General features: G+C 39.7%; 4 protein-coding genes across 4 annotated transcripts in view; 2 read left to right on the top strand and 2 right to left on the bottom strand.

Moving 5' to 3' along the window:
• The window catches only part of LOC134672088 (uncharacterized), a 179,921-nt gene that overhangs the window by 56,872 nt on the left and 95,400 nt on the right, over positions 1–27,649 (bottom strand). The gene's annotated exons all lie outside the window — the stretch shown is intronic.
• On the top strand, positions 1,803–5,103 carry LOC134672058 (uncharacterized). Its single transcript, XM_063529957.1, has 5 exons — positions 1,803–1,988; positions 2,046–2,289; positions 3,592–3,768; positions 4,026–4,127; positions 4,399–5,103. Exons 2-5 carry the CDS (start codon positions 2,194–2,196, stop codon positions 4,534–4,536), a joined length of 513 nt encoding a protein of 170 aa, XP_063386027.1. The 5' UTR covers positions 1,803–1,988; positions 2,046–2,193; the 3' UTR covers positions 4,537–5,103.
• On the bottom strand, positions 5,022–6,699 carry LOC134672057 (uroporphyrinogen-III synthase-like). Its single transcript, XM_063529955.1, has 2 exons — positions 6,593–6,699; positions 5,022–6,436 (listed from the first exon to the last, which is right to left on the bottom strand). Exon 2 carries the CDS (start codon positions 6,381–6,383, stop codon positions 5,634–5,636), a length of 750 nt encoding a protein of 249 aa, XP_063386025.1. The 5' UTR covers positions 6,384–6,436; positions 6,593–6,699; the 3' UTR covers positions 5,022–5,633.
• Positions 6,927–8,957, top strand: LOC134671664 (uncharacterized). The gene is made up of 2 exons (XM_063529492.1): positions 6,927–7,346; positions 7,924–8,957. Exons 1-2 carry the CDS (start codon positions 7,038–7,040, stop codon positions 8,089–8,091), a joined length of 477 nt encoding a protein of 158 aa, XP_063385562.1. The 5' UTR covers positions 6,927–7,037; the 3' UTR covers positions 8,092–8,957.

Genomic DNA, 27,649 nt, shown 5'->3' on the forward strand with positions numbered 1-27,649 from the left:
CAAACTCAAAAAGAAGACTTGCCAGATGAAGCTTTACGTCGGTGTAGCATTTTAAGCATGTTGCATTTGTTTAAAAATGGGGTTACATGATTGCAATTGATAATAAATACGGGTAATATTATGTACAAACAGCAACACTCCTATCGGTAGACCTTATTACAGTATGCATAAGGTCCACCAATGTACAGTTAACCAACAATGTGGGCGATGATATCAGAGCTAGTATGTTAGCTAGATAAGCGATAGCTAGGTTTTCTTCTATTTATCCTCTAATAGATCTAATCATAAAATCACAGCACATTGTTTAGATTCGCTGAGATATTATTGCGATAAGCGTAATGTAATGCGGTAATGCCAATCCGTTAGGTTGTTGGAATGTGGAACCGGACCCGTTATCGGAAATCGAGACTAATCCTTTTGTGCTAACACGAACCACATTCCTAACAAATAAATTATCTTTTTTTTAATAATTTAATATTTTCCGTTACAGCTGCATATAACTAGCATAGCGTTATTTTAGCGACATTTACAAATGAATACTAATTTATTGCAATTATTTTTAGTGCTATGCTCACGGACCAGAAGGTAGAAAATAAGTCATTCGGTTAAGTCTTGCAAAACACAATCTTTTTGCTAAACTTAAACTCAAAGTTGTCCCGGTAGGACATCATTTCCGGAAGTAAATTTAATAGCGTTACTTTGATGTTACAAGTATAATATGTTACTAATATAGTAGACACGTATCCTGAGCCGTCCTGACCGGGTTAATGGGAGTCGACACGCACATACCGTACCAGTAACTTTACTGACCAGCGGTGGTTCTTATGCCGTCGTAATAAGGTGTACGATTTGTCAGTGAACGGCATGGACGATGTTACTGATTGTTTTGTTACCTACATACTTAGACATCTGCGAGCTTCACGTAAACTCCCGATTTTTTTAGGGTTCCGTACCCAAATGGTAAAAACGGGACCCTATTACTAAGACTCCGCTGTCCGTCTGTCCATCTGTCCGTCCGTCTGTCTGTCACCACTCATGATATTATAGCTAATTAATAAACAAGTTGAAATTTTCACAGATGATGTATTTCTGTTGCCGCATAACAACATCGCCATTTTTTGCGTTATGGTATGGAACCCTTCGTGCGTGAGTCCGACTCGCACTTGCCCGGTTTTTTAAACTTAAATGGCTTCTGTTAACTGATCGTTGACGAGGTTAATGACGGATGCAGCTATGGAGAATTGTCAGTCCTTTCTGTAAACCTGTCACTGGTTTGAACTAAAACTAAACAACTAGTGAATTTGTAACAATACGAGTATTACCCTCTCGAGCAGCCAAGGTCTATAGTAGGATATCTCATTACATCATGCTTGTCCTGTTGTGTACCTAATAACACCAACTTTCTTAACGATCCTCAGTGGACCGCATATTATGTTTGTTAATAAGCACCACAAATCGTCAACAGTATGGACGATGGTACTTATCAAAACAAATCACGACTAAGTACCTATCTGTATTATATCCTTTCGTTATCAATACTGAATGAATACAATAAGTGTGAGTGGTTCTAAAGCCGCATAAACGCGTCCGCGTCGCTTACGCACACCCGCTCCTGAACCACTACCACCAGTTTTGACATTGACAGATACGCTCGCGTCTAAGTAACTTACTTTCTATACATCTCGCTCGTACTCGCTTATTAGTGCAAAAGAGATGTATAGAAAGTAATTTACATAGACGCGAGCGTATCTGTCAATCTCAAAACTGGTGGTAGCCGTACTGTTCATTGACAAAAACTTCTTTCCACTCGAAAATATTAATCTTTACCTATTATAATATTTAATACTCATATTGGTTATTATTCTCAAAGTGTAAAGGTGAAAAGGTTTACCGACAATTAAATCACAAGGAGGCCGATTACCTACTCGCGAGGAACTGTGTAAATTATCATTTTTAAACTTCAATCTTTAAGTGGAAAACTTATATAGGTATACTACTAATATATTTTCTCCTTTTCACTTAAGTAAATATTTAAGTATTTATAGGTATATGTTATGTAGAAGGAAATATTAAGTGACCAATTGTGGTGAAAAAAAGGAATTGACTATTCCTCTTTTTAGTGTTGATGGTTTTATTTGACTTAAGTAAATTAAGTACCCGTGTGTACTGTTTGTAACTGTATTGATATTCAAGATGGCAGTAGCCACGGAGTCGGAAGTGCTGCGGAAGTATTACTCCGACAGCGACTACCTGAGTTCTCCCGAGGGGATTATGAAGCTGATCGCTATCGTAAGTACCGTACTGCCGTAACCGCCGTACTGTATGACAATTTATATGAGGGTACAGGGCCAGCAACGCGCATGTGATAACCCTGTGTAGTTGCTACGGTATGAAACAACAATTTCATCATCGAAGATGTGAAAAGCAGTGTGACACATGGTAGCAAAATTATTTATTTACACTATGGTCAGGATTAAATGTACGCTCACGCCGTAACTATATGCGCGGAAAGAGTCATAGAATGTACCTAACGGGCTCCCTACATTCCACAATTAACTCTTCTCTTTCTGAACTCTATGTCTTCTTGCTCCCTTGTGACATACACCACAATCTACTAGGTTACACTACACTACACACAAACAAACAAATCGTTGATTTCAACAAAATGTTTAACTACTAAGTATTACAATTTATGAGCCTACCTAAAACAATCAAATATGCCAGTAACGTCAGTGCATGATGTGTATAGTCCTTATGGTAGTAGACTGAAGAATTAGCTACATGGTCAATTCTATAATGTTCTAGCTAGTCTATCTGAAAAATACAGGTTCCATGTGGAAATGTTCTATTTTCAATTCTAATAGGTATATAAATAGCCTGTGGCTAATTAGCGTTAATCATTGCCTTTATTTCTATAATTTGGTAGGTTTTGATTATCGTTCGCGATTATTAAATTATAAGTAGGTACTTCACTTACATCTAGAGAAGATAACGATAAGACCATCATAATTATTATATATGCTGCAAAACTCTCCCCTAGTGTTACCAAGGTCGGCATCGATGCTATTCTTGACATCGTAGTGATGCCTATATTAGGTAGGTACTCGAGTAGCACTTGCTGAATAATAAAGTAGGTACCTAGTGCTGATTTTGATGTTCCATTCAAATATTCAGCGTAGTGATTGTGATAGAGACAACTATGATCATTGATCACTCATTTTTCACTTTGCCCTCCAAAAGGAAGAAGTTTGAGGAATCAAAACGAAGTCAGAAACTAGAGGACTCGTTTTAAAGTTTTGAATAGGCACAGACACTCCTAAGATATGATAACATGTCAATTGTCAAGCAGTATGAGACCGTCACTTTTCACTAATTAAGTACCTACCCAATACAAACTCGTAGTTACCTATATTTCCACTGGCCATCGGTGGAGCTTTACAAATTCAATGTGTGATTTTCCACACAGATTTAGTGCAGCAAAGTTGAGCAAACTATACCTATACCTACGTAGCTTTCTGGTTCGATCTGATAAGATAATCAACAAAAAATAATTCTGAAAAGATGTCCCTAAAAATCTTGCCTGTATTTCAGCTGGGCTGTCTGTGTTCAGCCGTGCTGTTCCTGGCGGGCGGGGGCTGCGCGGGCGCGATGGGGCTGGCGGCGGGCGGCGCTAGCGTGGCCTTCATCACTGCGGGACTGTTGGCTGTGCAGCTGACGGCGACGGTACTCGGCGCGCCACTGTACGCGCCGCAAGTGTGGCTCTACTCCGTGAGTATGGCAGACGGAAGAGTAAGTAGGTACCTACACTACCTACGGTAGGCTGCTAAAAGCTCAATAATCAGCGTGCCTTCTTAAAAATTTGGTAGATAACGGCAACTCGGTTTGTGTAGACGTTTCTCTCCGAGGAATATTGTCTCCTCGCAAGGCGGCGTTTTCTGTGAATTAGGCAAAGTACATGGTATATTAGGTACTTCAAGAGGGGACGCCTATGGTTGATAGTGATCGACTTAGGTATGTCGTTACAGGATGTGGTGGGCAGCTCGGTCCTCGGCGCGCTGCTGGTGCTGAACGGCGCGCTCAGCGTCACGCTGTGCGAGCTGCGCGGCTTCGCCAGCTATGTGCATGCTGTGAGTTTCGGTATACTTTGCGAGCTTCGAAGCGTTTTAGTCGAGCCCCTTGCTTGCTGGCGATAGGTAGATAAATATATAGGCTACTGAAGCAAGTTTTGATTTAGTTTTACTTTTAGTGGGGCTCCCATACAACAAACGTAATCATTTGCGTAATAATGGTACGGTACGGAACCCTTCGTGGGCGAGTCCGACTCACACTTGGCCGGTTTTTTTTACGTAGGTATTTAATTGTAAGTAGGATAATCTAAAATATATCGTTGCTTTCCAGCCGCTAGCAGCGTGCAACGCGGCCCTAGTCGTCGGTGGTGCCGTGGTCACATACGCGGCGGTGACGCGACGATGGGACGCGGCGCGCGGGCCCGCGTGGGAGCCGCGTCGCGAGCCTCCACAGGACGTCGATGTCTGACAGGCGGCACACATCGGCCGCGTGTAAGATACCGTATTCCGCCTGCGAGCAGCGAGCCCCCACAGAACGTCTATGTCTGTCAGATCACGAGTTCAGTGGCAGGAGCCGTAAGTTGCAAAGGAACGCGCTAATTACATACTCGTATGAGATGCCCGACACGCGACGACGGCAGTTTGAACTTTTATAAAGTGATTTTAATACTTACAAAATGTGTACCCAGTGAAACAAACTCTTCTACGTATTACCTAGTATATAATTAAGTAATTGGTACCTCTAGTAGGCTTCTTAAGTGTATATAATCATTATCAACAAACTTCACTGGACCTGGAGATAGCGCATACGCTAAATTATTGTAGGGAACTATTGCAACAGTGCCAGCTTGTGTGAAGCAACAGTGCACAGTACATAGTATTGCACAATCGGGTGAGTCCTCTGTCACTAGAATAGCAATGTGGGTGAAGTGAATACCAAATTACTGTTACCACTTTTAATATTTTTCTATGAAAAATTTGTACATACATGTGTAAGAATTATAACAAACAATAAAAAAATATAACAATACCAACACCTAATGCTTATGATTTCTAAATAATTGAACTGGAAATACTTTATTCATAAGAGCTATCATATTTCATTTAATGTACAATTTATGGCCTGTAATATTTGAGTTTTTTCACTATAATTACTGTGTTCTATTTTTAATTCAAATTGGATACCCCTTTCACAAAAATGCAAATTTGAAAGCTGTTATATGGCCACCAGATTATATATATCAGTCTTTTATATACATATTTACCTTTATATTGCACTTTTCTAGTTATGTCCAAAAGAAGTAAGAACATTTAACCCTTTATAGGTCACACTTAGATATAACATCATATTTTTTCTTAGGCTGAATTTTTAGGACTTTAAAGAGGCAATGAGGCTTAAATCAGGTATTTTTTAATCTGGACCATTAACATGTTTATTGCCATGACATGAGCATCACCAGTGGGATCAAAACCTGGGAGCACAGGAATACTGTTGGTGTAGTATGGTGGGCAGCCAACATGTTACAGGGTGAATGGTCACTACTTGTTTGTTTACTAATAGTGCCACTAACTACTAGTACTTGCAGCAAAATACTTGTGTACGGACTCTATCATACTCTCGGCGCGGGGCTTTTCCGCCACTCCCGCAATCTCTACGCCCAAGTTCTCAATCTTATGTGCAGTGGAGTTCCCAATGGCAAAGTATGGCAGGTCGGTCAGCCGGTTGCTGAACGTCTGCAGCTGCCGGTGGATGTACTCACAGCCCGAAGGGCTGAAGAACACCATACAGCACGGGTCATGTGCAGACCCATCCAGCTCCATCAAATCTGCTTTTAAATTTTCATTCTCCTTAGTCTCATAAACAGTTAGTGAGTCTACCAAAATACCTTTAGATTGAAGGATGGTCGGGAGGGTTTCAGATCGTAAATTTCCGCAGGGGAACAAGAATTTGCTAGAGCTCGCATTTTCTTTCACAATGATCTTGGCGAGGTTCTCAGCATTGCCGGCAGTGGCGCCTCGGGCGTCGAGGCCGAGCAGGAGCTTGATCTTGTGCGCGGTGGCGTCGCCGACGGTGTAGACGCGGCGCGCGCTCCAGGCCACGAAGCGCGCGGGGTCCCAGCAGCGCGCCACCGCCTCGGCCGCGCGCGCGCTCGTGAGCACCAGCCCCGCGTACTCGCCGCGCAGCGCCGTGCCCAGCGCCTCCAGGTTCACGCACGTGAACTGTAGAGGCTCTACGAAGATCGCCTCATAGTTGTGCTCGCGGAAGGCGCGCTCGTACTCCTCCGACGCGCCCTTAAACAGCACCACCTTCTTCATTGCGTCGACTCAGCTGGCGCTCCTTTGTGTCGCGCGGCCCATGACAGGTGACCCTGAGGAACGAGGAAATACCGTGAGAATATTTGCGACGTAACTGAATTAATGAGGCGACCGCGAAACTACTTGTAAATAAAGCTCTAGTTACGGACGATACCAAAAGTGCTGTTTTAAATAATAAGTAAGCTAGGGAAATAACAATTTGTACTTACGTTTTTTTGAGTTCCGTTCGGCCCAGTAGTTTTTTAGATAAAAAAGAAAATTGAAAGTTTTGAATATCCTTTGTAATTTGACGCTTCCGTCTTTCCTCAAACCCCAGTGACAAAGTGACAGTGACACACATTTGACAGCTCGATTTTTTTTTATTTCATATAAGTTGTTCAAGTTTCTTTTGAAACCGCAAGTTACAGTGTAGTCTCTTCGAACGCGCGAGTCAACGTCTACGTTTCGTTTCACGGTTCTTTCGTTATGACGCTGTCATGTTACTTCTCAAACCGGAGAGGAAAAAATCTTGTCACTATTTTATAACGACAACCAGATAAATTTTGACCTAAATAATAATAAATTATATTTTAAAGTATACCAAGATAATTTATGTTTGCTTCACGGTCGAGTTATCGCTGACTTTGTCAGGCAGCCTGCTGAGCAGCGGACTCGATGGCGCTGCACTGCCTGCCTTGCAGTAGCAGCGCGTTGTGGGTGCTGTCGGCGGCGTTCGTGTTGCTGTCTGTGCCAACTTCCTACATTCTACCAAACAAATCATTAAAAGATGTTATTGCCGTAAGAGAGAACGGCGCACTTAACCTAGATGTCGGATCACCGGAGAATTCCTCCACGATTGAATTTTTTCAATCGTATTATAAATCTGCAGATCTTTTACCACATATTATAATGATCATCATCGGCATCACTGTTTACCTTTTCGAGTGGATACACAGAAAACTAATGGAGAGAAGGATACTGAAGGTAAAGGAGCCTCCCTCTCTTTAAAATGTAGATGTGGCCCTAACGACCCTGGCGGCAAGTAGGGATGTCATAACTTTCCGCGGAGGCATTTGTGAACTCTAACTTCGCCAACGGGGGTAAATTATTTGGCAAGAAGTTTGACGAAGCAATTTGTAAGTTGGACCTTTAGGTGCGTCGCTAAATTGGGGAAAGATATCTCGAAGTTCGCTCGCCCGCGACCAAGTTGAGTCGCTGCTCACATATTTTGCATAAACATCTTTCATTAGGAGATTAATTAAGATCCCCATCTACATCACAATGGTTTTAGCCAAGGTCAGACATAAACGTAGAAAAACATTTAGTATTTTAGGGTTGCGAAATATAGAGATGTGTTGACCCGATAAGGTCCCCTTGCCCTGGACTAAAAAAAGGCGGTCCTAGGCTCGTTTTGCCTATATACTTATGAAGAGAGGCTCTCTCTTTAAATCTATACGGATTACTGCACCTATCCTTTTGCCGAATACTTTGTAAAAGGGACAGGCAAAAAGTAGCACGGTAAAACCCGTGATAGTGAGACCCTTCATCTCTTGTCCATCAGCTCCGTACGTTTCTGGGCACGTCGCTGGAGCGCCTGCGCGAGGCGGACGCGCGGCGCGAGCAGCTGGAAGGCACGCTGAAGCTTGCGCGCGGCGCCTCCGCCGAGTATAACCTTCTTGTGTTCCTGCTGCTGCGCGCAAGAGACGACGATGAAAAGCTACAACTCTGAACTCGGAGAACATCTATCCTTTTTCAGGACACTTTCTGCTAAGAGGGACAGAGAAAGGAATGATTTCTCTGTTCCTTATAGCAGATAAGTATCCGGTGAAAGGATAGAAGTTTAGAGTTAGCAGCGGAATACCTACTGAGCGAAGACTTCAAAATAATTGTAAGCTTTTTTCAATTTACAGGAGACGTGCGGATCATTTTGTGGTGCAGTCATCTGCAATAATATTAACCTCCTGCAGCCATCTGCATTAACCTGAGTGCGTTATTATTATTTGATCCGATATCGGATGTCGGATGAGCCTTGGACAAGGACCGCTGCCCCCCATGGTATTAAGTTATTTTAGCTTTGCATTAAAGCTTGCCTTTTATAAAAGGCACTGTTTATATTTTGTTTCTTTGTGATAGTATCCGACATCCGATATTGGATCGGATATTGTGAAAACGTTCTCAGGCTGGATACATTAACTAACGTAGTATTATCGCAAATGGTTACAATCGAGACTTGCTAGCATGAGTTGCATTCTAGCGCGAGAACTCGTGTTCGAGAATGCAACTCATGCTAGACGGTCTGATCTTCAACGTCTTGATGGTAAATAGGTAAGTGTTTCGGTGCTCTAAGTAAATATTATCAAACTGCACAACGGGACTTAATCGCGTATTTAAGTTTTAAGATAAGACCACGGGGACAACGCCGTCCTCGAAACGTCGGAGGTAAATCTTAAAACTTAAATACGCGATTAAGTCCCGTTGTGCAGTTTGATAATGTTTAATAATCGTGAAAGTTTAAATCAGTGCTCTAAGTAAATGTTTGTTTCGTGGTTTTTATAGCGCAATGCTGTTTATTTTAATGTAAATTATCGTATTACAGTTTTTATTTAATTTAACTCAACTCCGCTGTTTTGAATATTAGCCATTGTAGTTAAATGTGACGTTCCACTGGTAAAAGTGATCCCTCAAAGGGATAAGTTCGCCTTTATACTTCTTGCTAATAAGCTAATTGTATGTTATTTTTAATATGTCTTTTTGTACAGTAAAGAGTTTACTACTACTACTGCTACTAAAAGTAAGTACCTACCTTATGGCGGTTAAAGGTTCCGTGGGACGTCACAAATATCCCTTTAAATCAACCGAAACCATGGAAGAAATTTTTGTCCTTTTAAGGTTAAAAACTAAACAAGTGCGAGTCGGACTCGCGCACGAAGGGTTCCGTACCATAATGCAAAAAAAAAAAACGGTCACCCATCCAAGTACTGACCACTCCCGACGTTGCTTAACTTTGGTCAAAAATCACGTTTGTTGTATGGGAGCCCCATTTAAATCTTTATTTTATTCTGTTTTTACTATTTGTTGTTATAGCGGCAACAGAAATACATCATCTGTGAAAATATCAACTGTCTAGCTATCACGGTTCGTGAGATACAGCCTGGTGACAGACGGACGGACGGACGGACGGACGGACGGATGGACGGACGGATGGACGGACGGATGGACGGACGGATGGACGGACGGATGGACGGACGGATGGACGGACGGATGGACGGACGGACGGACGGACAGCGAAGTCTTAGTAATAGGGTCCCGTTTTACCCTTTGGGTACGGAACCCTAAAAAGGACTACAAAGGTCTGGATCGAAAGTGCTAGCGATTATGATGAATAATAATTTGGCCAAGTCCGAGATAGCTCGAGGCATTTAGTGTTCCGTACGGCTACCATCAGTTTGGCATTGACATAAACGATATCGTGAACGTAATTTACTTCCTATAGGTATATCTCTTTCGCACTAATATGTCAGTACGAGCGAGATGCATAGAAAGTAAATTATGTTCACGCCCACGGTAGCGTTTATGTCAATGCCAAACTGATGGTAGCCGTACCGCTCGCATCGTTACATTTTACAGAGGTTGTTTGCCTGTTTTTAGGATACCGTATTCAACTACACACACAAAACAATAGTATAGTAACAGCACCAGTCATGGGACATTTAAGAGAAAATCTGGAGTATTTATGATATTTCCCTTATACATGTAAATGGTCTACCGCTTAGCGTGTTAAAAGATGAAAATTCTATCCGTCTTTCATGTTTTAGGCGTGTTGTATCAAAGATACAGCAATTAGTTTCCACATATTTAACAAATTAAAACTATGCTTTTTTTCTCCAGTCATGGACACTAAAGTTCCAGTAATGGGCCCCCGGTAATGGACGCGTGGATCCAGTAATGGGCCCCCTATAATGGACATTGCTCTATCAGTATAAAATATTGAAATGGGGAATAAATTACGGCAAAATAAAACAATTTTTGGTATAAGCTTTTATCGCTGAATGTATTTTTCTTTACACAGCCAATTATTATTGTATTAGATCCATCGAGACAATTCTAATATACCCTAACACAATTAGTTAGGGTTTAATGCGATAAAGTTCCCATGGCCACCTCCTGTCTCCATCATCAGATCAGGTCCATGTTATCATAATATTGCATTATCATCCGATTTGCATACTTAATTACGTACTTACACAAAATTTCAACTGAATCGGAAATCGGAAAGTGGCTCAAATTCAGCTACCAAGATTGGACCCACACTAACTAACAGGGCAAGTTAAATAAAAGTTTGGGAAAACGATATTAATTTATCCGAAGTCCGAGAATACCTCCTGATTGACATATTTCTTAACTACATTTTATTTCTGTATTGTTTAAACATGAAATTATGGCATAGCAAGCATCATTCTGTCATTTGTCCCATCATAGGAGGTACGCAGTTTTACAGCTCCTATAATGGGATTGGGCCAAATACCACTATTTTTTTACATCTGTGGAGTCACAACATAGTGTGTTGTTATACCTTATCTCATGGTAAATGCAATTAACAAAACACATTTTAGTTTTCATCAAGTATTAATTAATTACAATTTTATAAATTAACTCACCTCTCTTAGCGAAGTTGTTAAGAATTCGTAGTGGTTTTTTTTTTCAGTGACACGACAACTTTTAGGTTGACGCCAATTTCTTAAAAAACAACCAAATTTAATAAAACTTCAAACTGAAACAGCCCTAGGACTCTTATTTGTGATAATATACAGCCAGTGTTTATAAACTACGTTTAGATACTTATTTTAGAGGAATTATGTTTTTTTGTCCCATTACTGGTTCCACGTCCATTATTCGGCCCGAAGCGTCCAGGATGTTAGTACTTAAACACAGAACAATAGTATAAGTATCTAAATGCGAAGGCCGAAGGCCAAGCTCCGCGTAGGGCCGAAGGCCCGAAGCGTCCAGGCTGTCAGTTCTGTGTTTAACCACTGACATCTTGCAGGCTTCGGGCCTTCGGCCCTACGCGGAGCTCGGCCTCCGGCCTTCGCATTTAGACACTTGTATTAATTACCTGTGTTTAGAACTGACCTCCTGGATGCTTCGGGCTTTCGGCCCAATGCGACTTCAGCCTTTGGATCTTGCGACTTAGACACTTGTACTTAAAAATACTTGGAAAAGTTACGGGAGGCGCGCGTCTGTCGGACGCTTCGGATCTTCGAATCGCTCCTTCGGCCTTTGCATTTAGTTAGATTCTTGTACAGTCGACGTCAAATATATGTTTACACTTTTCGCCTTATTACAAAGAAGTAAGGTCCAAAAGTGTAAACATATCTTTGACGCCGACTGTACTATTGCTTTGTGTTTGAATACCGAAGTCGAGCATCTCGCGAATGCTTGATGTATTATAATAATTTAGAGTAAGGCCAAGCGCGCACCACGATTTTTTGTCTTGCGATAATTTTGTCGCAGAAATGCAACGTATGTGTTTATATGTTAGTGCGCGCATCTTCTTCTTCCTCGCGTTATCCCGGCATTTCGCCACGGCTTATGAGAGCCTGGGGTCCGCTTGACAACTAATCCCATGATTTGACGTAGGCACTAGTTTTTACGAAAGCGACTGTCATCTGACCTTCCAACCCAGAGGGTAAACTAGGCCTTATTGGGATTAGTCCGGTTTCCTCACGATGTTTTCCTTCACCGAAAAGCGACTGGTAAATATCAAATGATATTTCGTACATAAGTTCCGAAAAATTCATTGGTACGAGCCGGGGTTTGAACCCGCGACCTCCAGATTGAAAGTCGAACGCTCTCACCGCTAGGCCAACAGCGCCTGTTAGTGCGCGCATATGCGACAAAAAAATCGCAGCGATTTTAAAATTGTGATTTGTCACATTTTTCCGCGATTGTTCGCGACGCGATTGTCGCAAAGTGAATTGCAGCATGCGGAGTTGTATGGCCCCGCGCGCACTATGATAATAAAATCGCACCCCGGCCGGACCTCAGTCGGCATTTCGCTCTCCAAACCCCAACATCTCGGCACCTGCATCTCCAATGGAGTCTCAAAATGAGACGCTAGATGTTGACCATTTAATTATGGAAATAGACGGGGATCACCTTTGTGTTATAAATAATGCTCAAAGTCATACAGCAATCTCATATTAAAGACACGTTTCATGATAAGCGACTGGTACGAAATCCACGTTGAGAGTGAACAAATCGTCGACTTTTTCATCGCAGTGCGCGCAGTGAATTTTCTGCAATATATTACAGCGCGATTCTAAAATCGTGTCGCAAAAATTAATATCGTAGTGCGCGCTTGGCCTATAATACCTTAAATGTGAATGAATGTGATGTGTGTGTCAATTTGAATTTAGAACTCATTATTATTTTTTATTTGATTTTGTTTCTAGTTCTATGCCATATATATAGACTTTAATATTATTTAGAACTGCTAAAAAACCAGATCGGCTTACTTTAAATATTTCGTCAATTTTACCTTTGTTTCTAAAAACTGTGATATTTAACTGTCATATACTATTAATGTCTTCCAAAATTATTTTCTCGTAACAGGACTGAGAGGCTACCGCGAAAACCGAAATTCGCAATTTGCGGGGATCTTTCTCTTTTACTCCAATGAAGGCGTAATTAGAGTGACAGAGAAAAATGCTCGCAATTTGCGAACTTCTATTTTCGCGGTTATAGCCCTGAATCTTGTTGCTCACCGATCCGTTCAAAAATATACATAAGTACTGAATATAATTAATAGATATTATAATTATACAATTAATACAGAAATGTAACGGTACTTAATGAAAAGGAATATTGTGTATATTGTTTCGACGAATCAGATACTCTCAATAAAATCTATACATGAGGCCAAAGCTGTTCATAAATATTAAATGACTTTATTATCTCTATACGCCTTACTAACTCTATGTGTCCTATTGTGGAAAAAAAAAAACACAACGACAGTCAAGAACGGAATTCTTAATTTGAATTTTTCAGATTTTTGAGATGCCTAGTCCATTGGTTGGAAAGCCCGTTCGAAATTGAAACTTATTTGCTATATAATAAGGTCGTATTTTGTAGATCTCTCTCATACTTATAGTAGGCTATTGAGATAAAATTAAATATCCCACAAAAATAAGCAAGCAGAATTAAACTTTGTGTCAAAGACATAAGTCATAAATTTCAATGCTAAAGTTTTAACTAAGGATGTTTCTCGCCTAATATGAATTGACCAGTGTAAGCATCAGTTAGCTAGCCCTAAGCAACCAAAGGTCAAGCTGCAGTTGAAAAACTAATAAAGATAAAGTTAAGCTGATAATTTTCCCGCCGTCTCCATGCTTCTTTAAGTTGGGTATTGACTGGTCAGCTGCCTGTTAGCTATAGTTTTCGCGAAAATCGCCAGGACAGAGGTGAAAATTTTTGTATGAAAACTTGCAACTTTAAATGCATTTTTTGACGAAACTATTGCAGTCTAAAATTAAGTCAAAATCAGTCCATCGACTCAATTTTTTGCAAGCTTTCTAATGGTACCCCACACGATTCTTACAAATGAAAAAAGTTTCAGCCTACCCCTCTCAACCAACTAAATTTCCCCCTTTAATAAGAAATAAGCAGTTTTGACTTATTTACAATATGAGTGGTGGTAATTGCTATAACTGTTCCAAATTTTAGGTATCTATGTCAAACGGTCTCTGAGAAAAACGTATTTAACTGATTTGCAAGACCGAAGTGATCCCATAAGTGTTCCGTAAACAAAGTTTTGTACGGAACACTAAAAATCGAAACATAATTCAGTTTTACTGTTGTGTATAGCAAAATGGGAAACACTGTGTGCTCATACCAACTACTGGTAATGGGAAACATGCAATTCTTGCACTTCAACTCCGCTTCTACGCGTCTTAAATTACGGCTACATCTACTAACTACGACTAGGACTGCGTGTGTCTTTGCCGCGCCTTCTCTTGCAGCTCGAATATTCGCATCACAGACGAATACATTTCTCCGGAACCAGTATAACTAGAGTTGGGAAACTTGGGAATATTGGGAACAGCGCCATATATTTAAGTAGTCCAACTGTATTTGAAAGTACTTCACTAGAACTACATATAGTTAGGTACCTACTATCATTTTGCTTATGATAAGAGTACATCCTAATGTATTGAAGCGAAGCCCTCATCACGCCCCAGTTTCTTATGATCTTCCTCGAATCATTGGATTATCGAAGTCTCTTTTAGATCTAAAGCTTGGCTTAATATATTAACAATGTAAACCAAATTCGGATATAGATATTTTCTCAAATGTAATATAAATCTTCCAGTGACGGTCAAGTCATTTAATTGAATTTCGTAAGCGACTATCTGTTTTGTGTAGGTACATAATGCTATCCAGTATCCAGGGCCCAGTTTTATAAAATTACAAGTTACAGGTTACAAGAGTACAGGCTACAGGCACCTGTAATGCACTGTGAACGGCTACAGGTGTTTTATAAATACACATAAATTATTACAGTTGTAAAGAACCACGGTCAATCTCGATTACATGTGAAATCTACAGGTGTGAAGGACATCACTATTTAAAAAAAAACGTCTGTCATAGATACTCGGTGCTCTACTAAATGATGTGTTTTTGTTTGCTGTAAAATATTAATTACTGGAAAAATGGCCAGAAATGAAGGAAAAATCGAGTGGGAGAGCGGCGATCCATGCCAAGGATATACTTTTTGGGCCGTTTTCAGATTCAGATTAAGTTAGATTTCATGAAATATTTACCTAATAAGAAAATAACATGTAAATAAGTACTCTTTCACATTTTTACATGTATCGTTTCGGTAGCGGCTCAAAGATAAATACGCTGTGTATCGAAAATTATGAATAGTACACTTTACCATAATGTGAATGCACTATAATACTTAAATAAAGAGACGAATGCTAATAAATCAACGACAAAATATATCGGGAATAATCCCTTTCCATTTCCAAGTAGATAAAATAAAACGAATCGTCAATAAAATCAGTATCAAACATATTGTCCCTTTATTTCCTATTTACTATATATTACAGATACATTAACAAAAACTAATAAGGTCAGTGCATGGAAAAGTATGCATGCCCTGGCACAATCGTTGGCGTTGGTGCTTAACAATAAAGAGTAAAGTTTAAAATCTCTCAGAAAACGAGTCTACAAGTAACTGCTGTTGTGCTGTTACAGGACTCAAGACGTATGTAAGTTTTTGTTAAGCGCCCTCCAGACTATGCGCGTGAATCGCGGGCGAAGCCGCGAACGCGAGTGTGGAGTCTAGTTCGCTGATATGCGAAATCGACTCCAGACTCGCGTTCGCGGCTTCGCGCCGCGATTCGCGCACGAGTGTGGAGCGGGCTATACAAGTGTACCAATCTACACTTGTAATTTACAATATTTTTATAAAACGCTTGTTCGATTATGAGTTTAAAACTATAAAACTCCCGTATTTTCATCTATGGTTGAGCTACAGGCACTTGTACCTGTAACTTGTAAAATTGTAACACAGTACTTTTATAAAACGCAAATTGTAAAAAACGGAGCAAGTGTTGCCAGTAAACGCCTGTAAACTTGTAACTTGTAACTTTATAAAACTGGGCCCAGGTCCACATGCCTTTTATAAAGGACCAAAACTAAAATGATGATTTTAACTTTTCTAATTTAGACAGCATTTAAATTCGAAAACAAAATATCGAGGTTACACAGGAGATTGAACATTCTTATGAGACACTTTGTTAGCGACTCGTGCTTGGTGAGGTATTGCAATAACACTTAGGTTTTACGTCTGAGAGAGTCCCACTAACGGCATTTACGGCCGTAACGAGCGTCCCACAGCGCTCCTTTGTGCCGATATCAAGACGCTGAGGACTCCGGTGACAGGAGAAAGACCGACGGAATGCATAAACTTTCAATATTTTACAAATAGGGAACAATAATTTGTTTTATAAGGGGGCAAAGTTAATATTTAAACCCTTGTGCTAATATGGATACTCAAGCGAAAGATTCTAAAGTTGAACCACGTGTGAGCTTTGTGTAGCAGAGTCTGAAGCGTTACGACGGTTTCAACTTTTAAAACACGTGGGTTAAACAAACTTTGCGACTGTGTGAAACACAAAATTGACTACAACAATGCGAGGAAAATACACTAACATGAAAACATTACACATCAAGTTAAAGGTTTAACTCCTGTAAAGGGCAAAGGATGGACTTTATATAATTACGCGTATAACGTATGCTCATAACATTCCTTACAATCCAATCTTACACTGCAGTCATCGTAGGTACTTCGAATATGCCCATTACCAACACATTTTCCGTAATGTCCTAGTCCTTATCTAGTACGTTAGTTTTTTATTCTCGCTGTGTGGCAGGCACGCGCCCGTCCCGCGGGCGTCACGCGTCACGTGCCGTCACTCCGCGCGCCGCGCCGCGCGTGATGAGCCGCTTTGTATTCCGCGCGCGGATAAGGACTAGGTACGCGCTAATACAGGCCTGGAATTAAACGACGCACTTGTGCGCTCCATTTGTTTTGCAAAAAAATACAATTTTTTACAAAAAGTAATAGTATTACTAGTTCGGTAGAGATTAAAGACAAATATGTAGATAAATAGGTACCTAACTACTTTTGCAATCTTGTCAGTTTTAGAGAGAGTAAAGAATTCGCTGTATGCCAGTGCCTAGGTACTAATATTATAAACGCGAGAGTACCTAACCCTGTCTGTCTGTTACCTCTTCACGCTTAAACCGCTGGACGGTTTTAGATGAAAATTGGTAGGATTGGTAGGAAAATAGTAGCTTATAGCTTCTGCCCGCAAATTCGTCTGTCTGCCCCGGGCCTGGGACAATTTACACACCTTTCATCTAAATCGGTTCACTGTTTAAGGGTAACGAGGTAACATACAAGGGGACAGATAGACAAACAGAGTTACTTTCGCATTTATAATAATCAGCTTTGATATAACCATTACAACCGAATGTTAATTTTGCTCAGACGATACTACAATATGACCGACTAAAGACATCATTACATTACGATAACACTTCACACGGCTGTTTAGCCTAGCGTGTTTATTATTTAATGGAACTCGCTTGGTTATACATACACATGTACCTACACTAATAGGTGATATCTTAGGTGATATCGGGAGAAGCTGATTATGATTATTTATAGCATAGGCTGAGAGATCGTGAGACGACGATTCACTCAATAGAAAATTAAAAAAGGTATAAGGGGGGTTATCATTATCACCACTAGAAGTCTAGAGGGACAGCCAAATGTATACTTTATTTAAGAAATATAGCAGCAGTCAGGTCTACTCAGGTCAGATCAGGTCTACTTAGGTCAGGTCAGGTCAGGGGAGGTCAGGGTTGCTGGTAACTGTCCGTTATCAGCAAAATAGCAGAAAGTGTCAGGCGAAAGGATACCTAGATCTAAAAACCTAAGATATGACTCTTTATAAGTTATCGTTACCTACTTGTTGCTTAACCCTTTAACCGCCAGAGTCTGATATATAAGACATTACATATCCAGCTCATTTCGCCACAGTCTGATAAATAAGACAAAGATCTGATTTGGTTTTTACAGTACATTTATAACTCCCGTAACTATGCCAACCTTACCCTGCGTGGTACAATTACTGTCGGTGGCGACACGAGTACGCTCGATCAAAAATTGCTGGCGGTTAAAAGGTAGTCCATCTATTACGTAAGGGCCTGTTTACACATTGATTATGATTAGTTCATCCAATCATTTACTACTTGCGTGTAGTGTTCTGTGCGAGCAAACAGACCTACACTAAATAATGTGTAAACAAACAGAGCCTTTACGGAGAAAAATATGTGTGAGGGTGAAAACGAACCCGGATATCGTGCACTGAATTTGGTCGCCAAATCAAAATTGCAAACATGACAAATAGCTTGCAAATAACACGCTAAAATGGCAATAGGACAGTTACTTCAGACTCAGAATCTAAAACTATTGGCATATCCATAGTTTGGGAATGCGATGTGATCCACTTTTTGGATATAAAATAAAATAAATAAATAAATATTATAGGACATTTTTACACAAATTGACTAAGCCCCACAGTAAGCTCAAGAAGGCTTGTGTTGTGGGTACTCAGACAACGATATATATAATATATAAATGGGTCAAACAGATCACTGTGTTACGTTCTTTCCTGTGGACATACACAAAGTTAAGGGCTATAAAGGTTAATTTTCTTATTTAACCCTAACCCACGTAAAAAGGTCCTCCTTTTATTTACAGAACTATGATAAAATCATTACTTACATGCTCACAAGCTGTTAACTATTGCCCACAGGAGAGAAAAACGTACAGTTCGCGCGAACACGCTAGTTTTCTCTCCTGTGGGCAATAGTTAACAGCTTGTGGGCATGTAAGTAATGATTTTATCATAGTTCTGTAAATAAAAGGAGGACCTTTTTACGTGAGTTAGGGTTAAATAAGAAAATTAACCTTTATAGCCCTTAACTTTCTGTATGTCCACAGGAAAGAACGTAACACAGTGATCTGTTTGACCCAAATACTTAAATACATAGAAAACAACCATGACTCAGGAACAAATATCTGTATCATCATACAAATAAATGCCCTTACCAGGATTCGAACCCGGGACCATCGGCTTCATAGGCAGGGTCACTACCCACTAGGCCAGACCAAAAACCAATAAAAAAAGCAAAAAATAAATAAAAATAAAAGCATAATTATAGTTTTTGTCCAGGGGTGGCTTAACTGGCGCTGCATGAGATGACTATGATGAGTAATTGAGGACCCACCTCATACGTAAGTCATAAGTTATTTATGTATTTGCAATGTTAGGGTACACATAGGATGTGAAATGAACATCATAGTTAAGTGAGCCAAGCTACCTTGTCACGCAGTGACATGCAAATTGTATGTCAGTATTTGCTCAATCTACATGTACCAGACCAGAATGTACCTAGGTACATATGTATTATAGCGAAACCGCTCATTTTGATAACAATCACACTCTGCAACTAATTAAATACAACAACCAGTAATTGGGCTTCACAGTGTTGCGGTTCCGGCGAGTGTCGCGAGTCTCGCGACTCCCGGAGCCCGCTTCGGATATAATAACTTGATACGGGTTTGAACTGGTTTTGATACGATCTTGACGATCGTCTTAGTGATTGACGAGCATCTCACACGTGACTTTCACTTCATTTTGCAAGTACCAATCAACGTGAGTGACCTTCAAGGTTGTCTCAAAACAATATCAAAACCGTAACAAGTTTTGTCAGTCAGAATCGGGCTCCAGGCCGCCGCTGACAGCTACAAATAGCAGCGGCACATTACACCCCAAATATATCCTCGTCATGATATTAATGCAAATAATTAATGAAAATTTAGCGGAGAGGAAGTAATGTCGCAAATTAACGAGAGAAGCGAACCGAGAGAGGGCGCGGGTCGCTAATTAATAAAACATATCCATCTCGACGACAAATAAATATACACTCTTATGCCTAACTTACCACAACGCCATCCGGTTGAAACGTTCTCTTTTTCCAATATCCAATGCTGCGTGATAACTCATAGAGTTGTTCCGGCATCGAATAAAAGCGGTAATGGATTGCGTGAATATTCTGGTTTCGCCTGTTTGATGAGTTTCTCCCGGGGCGAGTGGTCGTTACAGGCGAGATGCGGGCCACATCCGCCGCGTGACATTTGTCCTCAGTCGGAGTTATCGCTTCATGTGCCATTTGAAATTAGAATTATCACGGCAGGGCAAAGGTCAAAGGTTGTGTCGGAAATTGTGGGAATGCGTGGAATAAGTGCTGAAGTGAAACTTGATTATTTAGGTTATATTGATATGAGAATAGTTGTTATATTGAATTTATTATACTTAGAATATTTCCTGGCAAAAACCAGTCTTCTCAGATTAAATATATGTACATAGTTATACTTGTTATTATAAAAACTTGTTTAAGTACAAGAAGTTACAAGGCTGCAAAAGTAATGCAAACCAATACATATATTTAATACGCAAAGTGTAAAAAAGATACTCTAGCCTACAGGCTACAGCCTAGCATACAAGACGTCTAAAAAAGTTTTCTGTGCACCACTGCGTAACCTCTTAACGCGTGCAATAACGTGTAATAACGTACGCGCGTGTTGTAGCTATAGTTAACTCTTGCTTTCTCTCTAGCCAACCCGAACATTTATCAATTGTGCTAACTTCCGCTCTGACGATGACGTTTCTTAATAAACCCTGATGGTCACCAAATCAGCAATCCTGACAAACTACTAAAATCCTGACATGTCAGGAGAATCCTGACGTATGGCTACTCAAATCGAACTGTTCGTTTGTATTACGATTACACTTCCAGCGCATACAAATGCAGATTCCATTCATGTTCCCAGCTAACTGGGTTAAAAATTACATCCAACATAAAGTTGCACGCTGCAACTCCAGGAACAAGAATGTGCATTCGCGTATCTATTGTCGGTCCTAACTAAATTATGCCGAGTTCCCGGGGAAAGTTCAGCATCTCCCGGCTTTTAAAAGTTACCCGCGCTCTTATCGGACCGACAATGCGATGCTTTGTGGCTTGTTAATAGTTGCAGGCTGGAGTCAGACATTTCATGCGGGTCACTGGTTAAATGTCCCTTTTATTTTAAAACATTCTCCAGTTAATCTTCTTCTTCTTTGTTGTTTTACTCTTGTCTTAGTGGTCGTGGTCATCGTTTTAATGATTTGTGACGACCCTCACCCTAGACTCTGACCACATGAAACACGCTAACATTGAGCAAACTTGTGACGTAGGTAGCACTTGGCATGAAAACTTGGTGACGTCCGAGGCTAAATATTTACTTTCACCTAGGTTAATATTACATTACTAAACGAATAATAAATTATTCCAGAAATACATTTAAAATTTGTCTTGATATATGATTTGTGAAACGCCCCGAGAGTGCTCTTAATGCGGGCAGCGAAGCAGAAGCGGTTTTCTTGTGCCAATTTTCAGGAATTGGGTTAATGGATGGGTAATTGCGTTGTTCGTCATTAATAGAACCGGATATGGAAATTTTATATTATTTACCGACGTTTCAGACGTGGGTATGTATCTCTATAACGTAGACGTCAAAGACTTTGTCACTGAGACCAATTCAAACGTTTCCCATCAAAATGATATCTAAATGATGTCATTTTGTTGTCATTCGCCCTTGCGTGTTGCTTGAGCTAATTAGATGTAGGACAGACAAGTCCGAGGAAAATGAACACACGATAACTAAATGACATCTTTCACTTTACCCAAGTCAGAGATATATATATACAGTGAAACCTGGTTAAGTGGGACCTGGATAAGTGAGAAACCTCTATATAGCTGGGACTCATGGTGCGGTCCCGACACTTTAGCACTGAATTAATTACCTCTGTTACTGAGATAAAACGAACCTCTATAACTGGGATCGTTGTTGTGATTTTATAGTCACATTTACCTCTATAATTGAGACAGAGAGTGTATTTTACCTCTTTTACTGAGACCATATTTATAAGATTACATTTTCCTAATTGTTTTTTAGAATTTTATAGGGAATTGACTTCTGTGTCTGAGATAACGTCAATCTATGACCTCTCTAACTTGGATTTCATTGAACAATTTCCGTATTCTTACTAACTCTTAGTCTATCCACAAATTCCGCATTTGCCTAATTTTGTCTAAACAACTTCAAGTTTGATTTAGTTAATTTATGTAAGTAGTTAAAACTATCGAGACGAAAGCTGATATTTTGATAAGTAACACGAATAAATAATTTATTTATTTATTAAATTTACGCAATGAAGTCCGTATCAAATTTAATTTAATTTTTGAAGTATCTATCCTTTGGAGAATCATTCAAAATAAATATAAATAAATATTTAAACAGATTAAAAAAATATTTAGGGACAAGGATTATTTTACCTTATTTATTTGTAAAGATAATTACTAAATACCTTATTAACCACCTCTATAACTGAAATATACTCTATTTTCACTTCTATTAATAGAACCCTCTGTAAATGAGACAGAAAATTATTATAACACATATCAGTGAAAGAACATGGGTCAATATGGAACAATAAAAATTAAAAATCATTTATCCGTAAATATATATTGATTAATTTATTACATTTTCAATTTTATTTTAAGTTTTAATCGTGTGTCGATAGATGGCAGTAAATGTACCGTGACTACAAAATTTACTTTGGCAATAGCCCTCTATACTATCTATTCTCTTTGCCCAAGCTAAATGAAAAATGTCCTTTACCTTACTCGTAAGGAAGCTTTGTTTGGTTATTGAATATGGAACGTTGTCTTATTAAATAAAAGTTAAAATTAACTTTTTTAATAATTATGTCCTTAATAAAGGCTGCTTAGCTTAGCTGCTCTGCTATAACATTACAAAGTCTTGTAATGAAGTTGTCTTCCCAGCAGCGATCAAAATCTACTCGTAAATTTTAGCTCTTAAGCTTCATTGGATGATATAAAATGGGGTGTAGTAATTAAGTTGTGCTTCAATATTTCATTTAGGTATTTAATTAATTAAACAATAAATTAACTTAAATTGACACATCGTCTCTAAGTGCTTATATCCTTTTTCAAGTCCTTTTGAATGGAGGCTAGTGTACCTATGACAAAAGGATGGAATATCGGTAGCCGGTCTGAGCTTCCCGTTCCACGAAGTTATTTATCACTGTTATCAGCTAAAAATACTTTAAATGTAAAAAATACTTCGCTCGAAGCTCGTATACTTCGCTCGAATAGCTAAAAATATTCATGTCGTTTATATTTTTAAATTTAAACTCAACCAGAAATGTCGATTATGGAAATAGATTTATATTGATTTTGAACTACTACCCTTCATGAACTATATAAAGTAGCATTTCTTGTGTTTCATTGCTTTACAAAACAAACCACATTCGTTTTATTTTATTTATTTATTGAATAAGGTTCAAATTACAATTCGAAAACTTTATATGGTGTGTCTTACGAGGATAGTAACGGTGTACTCGTAACATTTTTAACTTTCGCGTTTTGGACACCCCAACCCCCCAAAACTTTTTCATAGTTTTTTCGTGGGGTAGTTACACAAACATTTGCTGCGACCTCAGTTAGCTGTGACCACGACTAAAACCTGTGTCGAAAAGCCGGTAAAAAAAAGTAACGAAATTCGCGATAGACTCGGTCATAAATATGATTTACAACAGTAACTATGTCCGGTGTCCTAATATTATGTACAATGTGGAACGGAAAACTGAAAGTATTATAATTAGTTGATTAAAAGTGACATTATTAATTAATTCGCCTATATAATTGCTGCTTGACATTTTCGAACACGAGTGTACATAATTTTAAGCTAGCGTATATGTATAATAAGGTACCCTGTAATCAAGTAGATAGATAGATAGATAAAAACTTTATTCGTTTCCACAACATACATGGTACATAGATGAAAGAAGACATGCAGCTTAAAATTATCATAAAAATTAATTTACAAATCTTAAAGTAGAAGAAAAATAAAACAAATGCAAAACCATGTGTCGTGGCAGAGAATAGGCGCTGGCTCAGCATGGTGATGCGGCAAGCCACATCGCTGATATTCTGCCAGGACCTTTTACAATAATGAAAAGACTGTACAACGCTTAATTCTTATAAATCTAACTTAACTAAGGTAATGATGCTCATGTTGTGTGTTGTGTTGTCGTTTTGTAGCCATAAAATGGAGACATAAAGTGCCCGTACAGACCCTAAGGGGAGCTGTAGGATATTTCCATTCCACGTATAACACAGACCAATTGTGAACCTTGTAGCAACGAGATAAGGATTGCGAATAGTCAGTTAACTGGGCCGACGTTGGTGGATCCCATGCGAAATAATCTTTATTGTGTCCTATTTTTGTGCGGCCCGAGATAATGTCAAATGGTTTGTGTACATATATTAGACCTTGCTCTGGTTTAATGGGGTCTGACCAATTTGTCGTCCCGATTTGTTGGTACCGGGGAAATTGCTGGCTAAATGCGAGACAGGAGCATTTTGACTTTGTAATTGTAGCTCTCGTAAAGGATACTCTAAATACAAAATTTCTGCACGATGTGCTCACATGGCTAGAATCATATAGGATACTTAAACTACCGTAGAGTCGAGTTCGGAGAGTGAAATACATCTCAATAGGGATTATATCGACCAAAAGCCAGAAGAAGGAGGTAACAGTTCTTGAAAGTTCTCGAACTCTCGAAGTTTAACTATTCCCCGGTATCTAAGTGTCTGGAGAGACGTGCGTTTGAAGTAGAATATAGATGGAAATTGCAGTACAATTGTCCGGCAACTTTAGTGGTTCGAAAATTACAAGATATGAATGTAAAGTTAAAGATCTTCAATTTGGGCACTTATATTAAAATTCGCTTATGAATGTTGAAGAAAATCTGCCCACTAGAGATCTGTCGTAAACTCGACGGGACTCAACCGTTCCCAAAGGTTTCAAAACATAAACTGTAATAATAAGATCGGACGATAAACGCCCATCTCAGTCACGTCAGCACTGGCCGTAAACTCTCTGACGCACGTCGCATAAAAACCGTTGTAAAGTTGTCCGCCGCCCGGCCCGGCGTCCGTCCCGGCGCCCGGCCCGCCGGTGCGTGCCGGCCGACAGCCTCGCAATCCGTTAAGCCAATTTGTCAGGCTCCGCTTGTTACGGCCATTGTGTATTCATTTACGCTTTTGAGTGTTCCAAAAAAGAATTTCTCATTTGGAAGCGTCGGGAATGAAAAGTGAAGTGACGCTCGCTTTGGGGTCGGGTAAACAGAGAAACAAAGTGACGGCAGAGTAAATAGGACGCTCGTAGATGTGGGTGCTGCGCTGAGTTAAGTGTATTCCATACGTACGACGTTTGGCTGCCACAAAGGCAAATATATAATGAAATTTCAACGGTCCACGTTTTGTTAATGTAAATAAGTAGTCTAAATTAAATACTAGTCTTATTATTTTGTTTTGTAAGCGTCGGGTGAAATAATTATATTTGGCATTACAGGAGCCAACTGTTCAATGTTTATTATAAATGAAGCGACGCCGACTCAATTTGCCGCCATTGATGCTACAAAATGTACAAGATATTTCCCAACAATTTTGTTATAACTAGAAGAAAAACCTAATAAATGAAGAAAGCCGAGAGGGCGAAATTGCCGCTATAAATGAGAAATGTATTTTCATGCGAGTCTTTACCGGCGGCAATGAACAAACAATTTCCGGGGAATTGTATCTCGAGTTTATCTAAAATAGCAAAATATTGTCCTATCAAAGTAAACGGAAAAATGTTTACTTACACAAGAACAGAATGCGGGCTCCGCGAGGGAATTCTCAGGGTTTTCCGTTTTAATTAGGCACGGTTCTGTCTTGTTTAAGTAATTATGAACGGGAATGAAGAGACACGTCGGCGCTGACAGGTATTTAATATTCATTAGCCAATACAAATACGAGTACTCTTGGGAACAAAGGAAATTGATACATTTCGGGTACAAATTACGGTTAAATTAAATATAAGGGATAATTTAAATATAATTATGTAGGTACCTATCTATTCTTAAACCGTAATTCGTTTTAATTTATTTTGACAATAAATATTATCCTTGCTGTTATTTAGTTACTACTGCGGGTATGGGGTAGTAATTAGACAGTTGACATAAGTACTTACATACCTATAAGTACAATTATGATCACGCCTATTTCTCGGAAGGGTAGGTAGGGGTGTAGACCACGGATTTTCTTTCACTTGCTATGAGACAGTTGACAATCAAATAATATGAAAATTAGAGCTCACGGAAGTTTTTGCCCACGCCTTCAACGCCTTGTTCGTCAAGATTAGCAATGAAACTATAACAAAACTATTTGAAACGCATCCCGGTGGCCATTTTACGTATAAGAAAAGTAAACTATTTACTATAACATACTCATGTCATGACTTTGACAAGTCAAATATAACTCGAGGTAGGTATATTCCTATTGCAATATGTAGAAGTAGAATGTTCTTACGTAAGTATTGCTATGACCCTAACGCTTGCTTTAAATATGAGTCGATGATCTAAATAAGTACTCGTAGAAATGATTGAGGATGTTTCACGCGGAGGACGGAGGTTTCGTGTGAAATACGGCGGCCATTCCGAATAAACGACTGCTCATATTCATGCTACGAAAAAAGACAAAGACATTTTCTGAAGTGAAAGAAAAATGGAAAAGTAACCAGAGGGGCTAAACGAAAACCGAAATTCGAAAACTGCGGGGATCTTTCTCTTTTACTCGAATGAAGGCGTAATTAGAGTGTCAGTGAAAGATGCCTCTAATTTGCGAATTTCGGTTTTCGTGCTTAAAGCTCAGATGGTTGGTGTTGGTATTTGACAAAAATGGTACCAACTTTTGAATAAAAAAAAACAAATCGGTTGATTTATAATGATGAGGTCGCAAACATACAAAAAAAGTGAGGTTGAATTTATAACTTCCTCCTTTTTTTTGATGTCGGTTAGAAAATACGTAAGAGGTAAGAGGGTACGAATCTAAATCATATAAAATACCTACCTTGCTTGTAAGATAAGGGGAAGTCAGGTAGGAGGTTTGTGATCAGATGGCTTAAGACACTACCTTTTTGTTATTAAAATCATCCTTGAAATCTGCATAGGGATTATTATTTTCTTATAAACCCTGTATTAAACGGGTGAATGAAATTTTAAAAATATTATGGTACCAACATGATACCAACCATTAATCTTTCTTGCGTCGATAAAGCGCAAGCTAGACCAATAGACATTAATATAATGTTGGTATCGTATTTTTGAACTCTGGATTCGCTTTCTGTGCGCGTTTCCCTCGCTTGCTTGCGATATTATATTAAAGCAATAAATTATAGCCATTAACATTTAAGGCTTGGCCACACACAGAGCGCGACGCAGCGCCGCGTCCGCGCCGCGTGATGCCGACGCGAAGCCTGGTCAAACAGGGCGCGCGCCGATCGCGCCGGCCTCACGCTCTCAACACGGCCTCAAGGCGCGCGTGAACGCGGCGCGGCCGCGCGGGAACGCGGCGCACCGCTCGCTGCCTAACGTCCGATCCTACTGATGTGACCTTGCGCGACGCGGCGGGCCGCCGCGTTCGCTCGGCGCAGCGCTGCGCACGCGCCGCGCGGACGTCGGTAACCTGTTAGCATG

Source organism: Cydia fagiglandana, chromosome 16 (assembly GCF_963556715.1).
Source record: "Cydia fagiglandana chromosome 16, ilCydFagi1.1, whole genome shotgun sequence".
NCBI classification, from domain to species: Eukaryota; Metazoa; Arthropoda; class Insecta; order Lepidoptera; family Tortricidae; genus Cydia; species Cydia fagiglandana.

What these genes read in the sequence shown, in the direction of transcription:
- LOC134671664 (XM_063529492.1), top strand. Translation starts at nt 7,038, where the DNA reads ATGGCGCTGCACTGCCTGCCTTGCAGTAGCAGCGCGTTGTGGGTGCTG. An exon ending in TGGAGAGAAGGATACTGAAG is followed by an intron (nt 7,347 to 7,923) that starts GTAAAGGAGCCT and finishes CTTGTCCATCAG; the next exon opens with CTCCGTACGTTTCTGGGCAC.
- LOC134672058 (XM_063529957.1), top strand. Translation starts at nt 2,194, where the DNA reads ATGGCAGTAGCCACGGAGTCGGAAGTGCTGCGGAAGTATTACTCCGAC. An exon ending in CGCAAGTGTGGCTCTACTCC is followed by an intron (nt 3,769 to 4,025) that starts GTGAGTATGGCA and finishes ATGTCGTTACAG; the next exon opens with GATGTGGTGGGCAGCTCGGT. An exon ending in TCGCCAGCTATGTGCATGCT is followed by an intron (nt 4,128 to 4,398) that starts GTGAGTTTCGGT and finishes GTTGCTTTCCAG; the next exon opens with CCGCTAGCAGCGTGCAACGC.
- LOC134672057 (XM_063529955.1), bottom strand. Translation starts at nt 6,383, where the DNA reads ATGAAGAAGGTGGTGCTGTTTAAGGGCGCGTCGGAGGAGTACGAGCGC.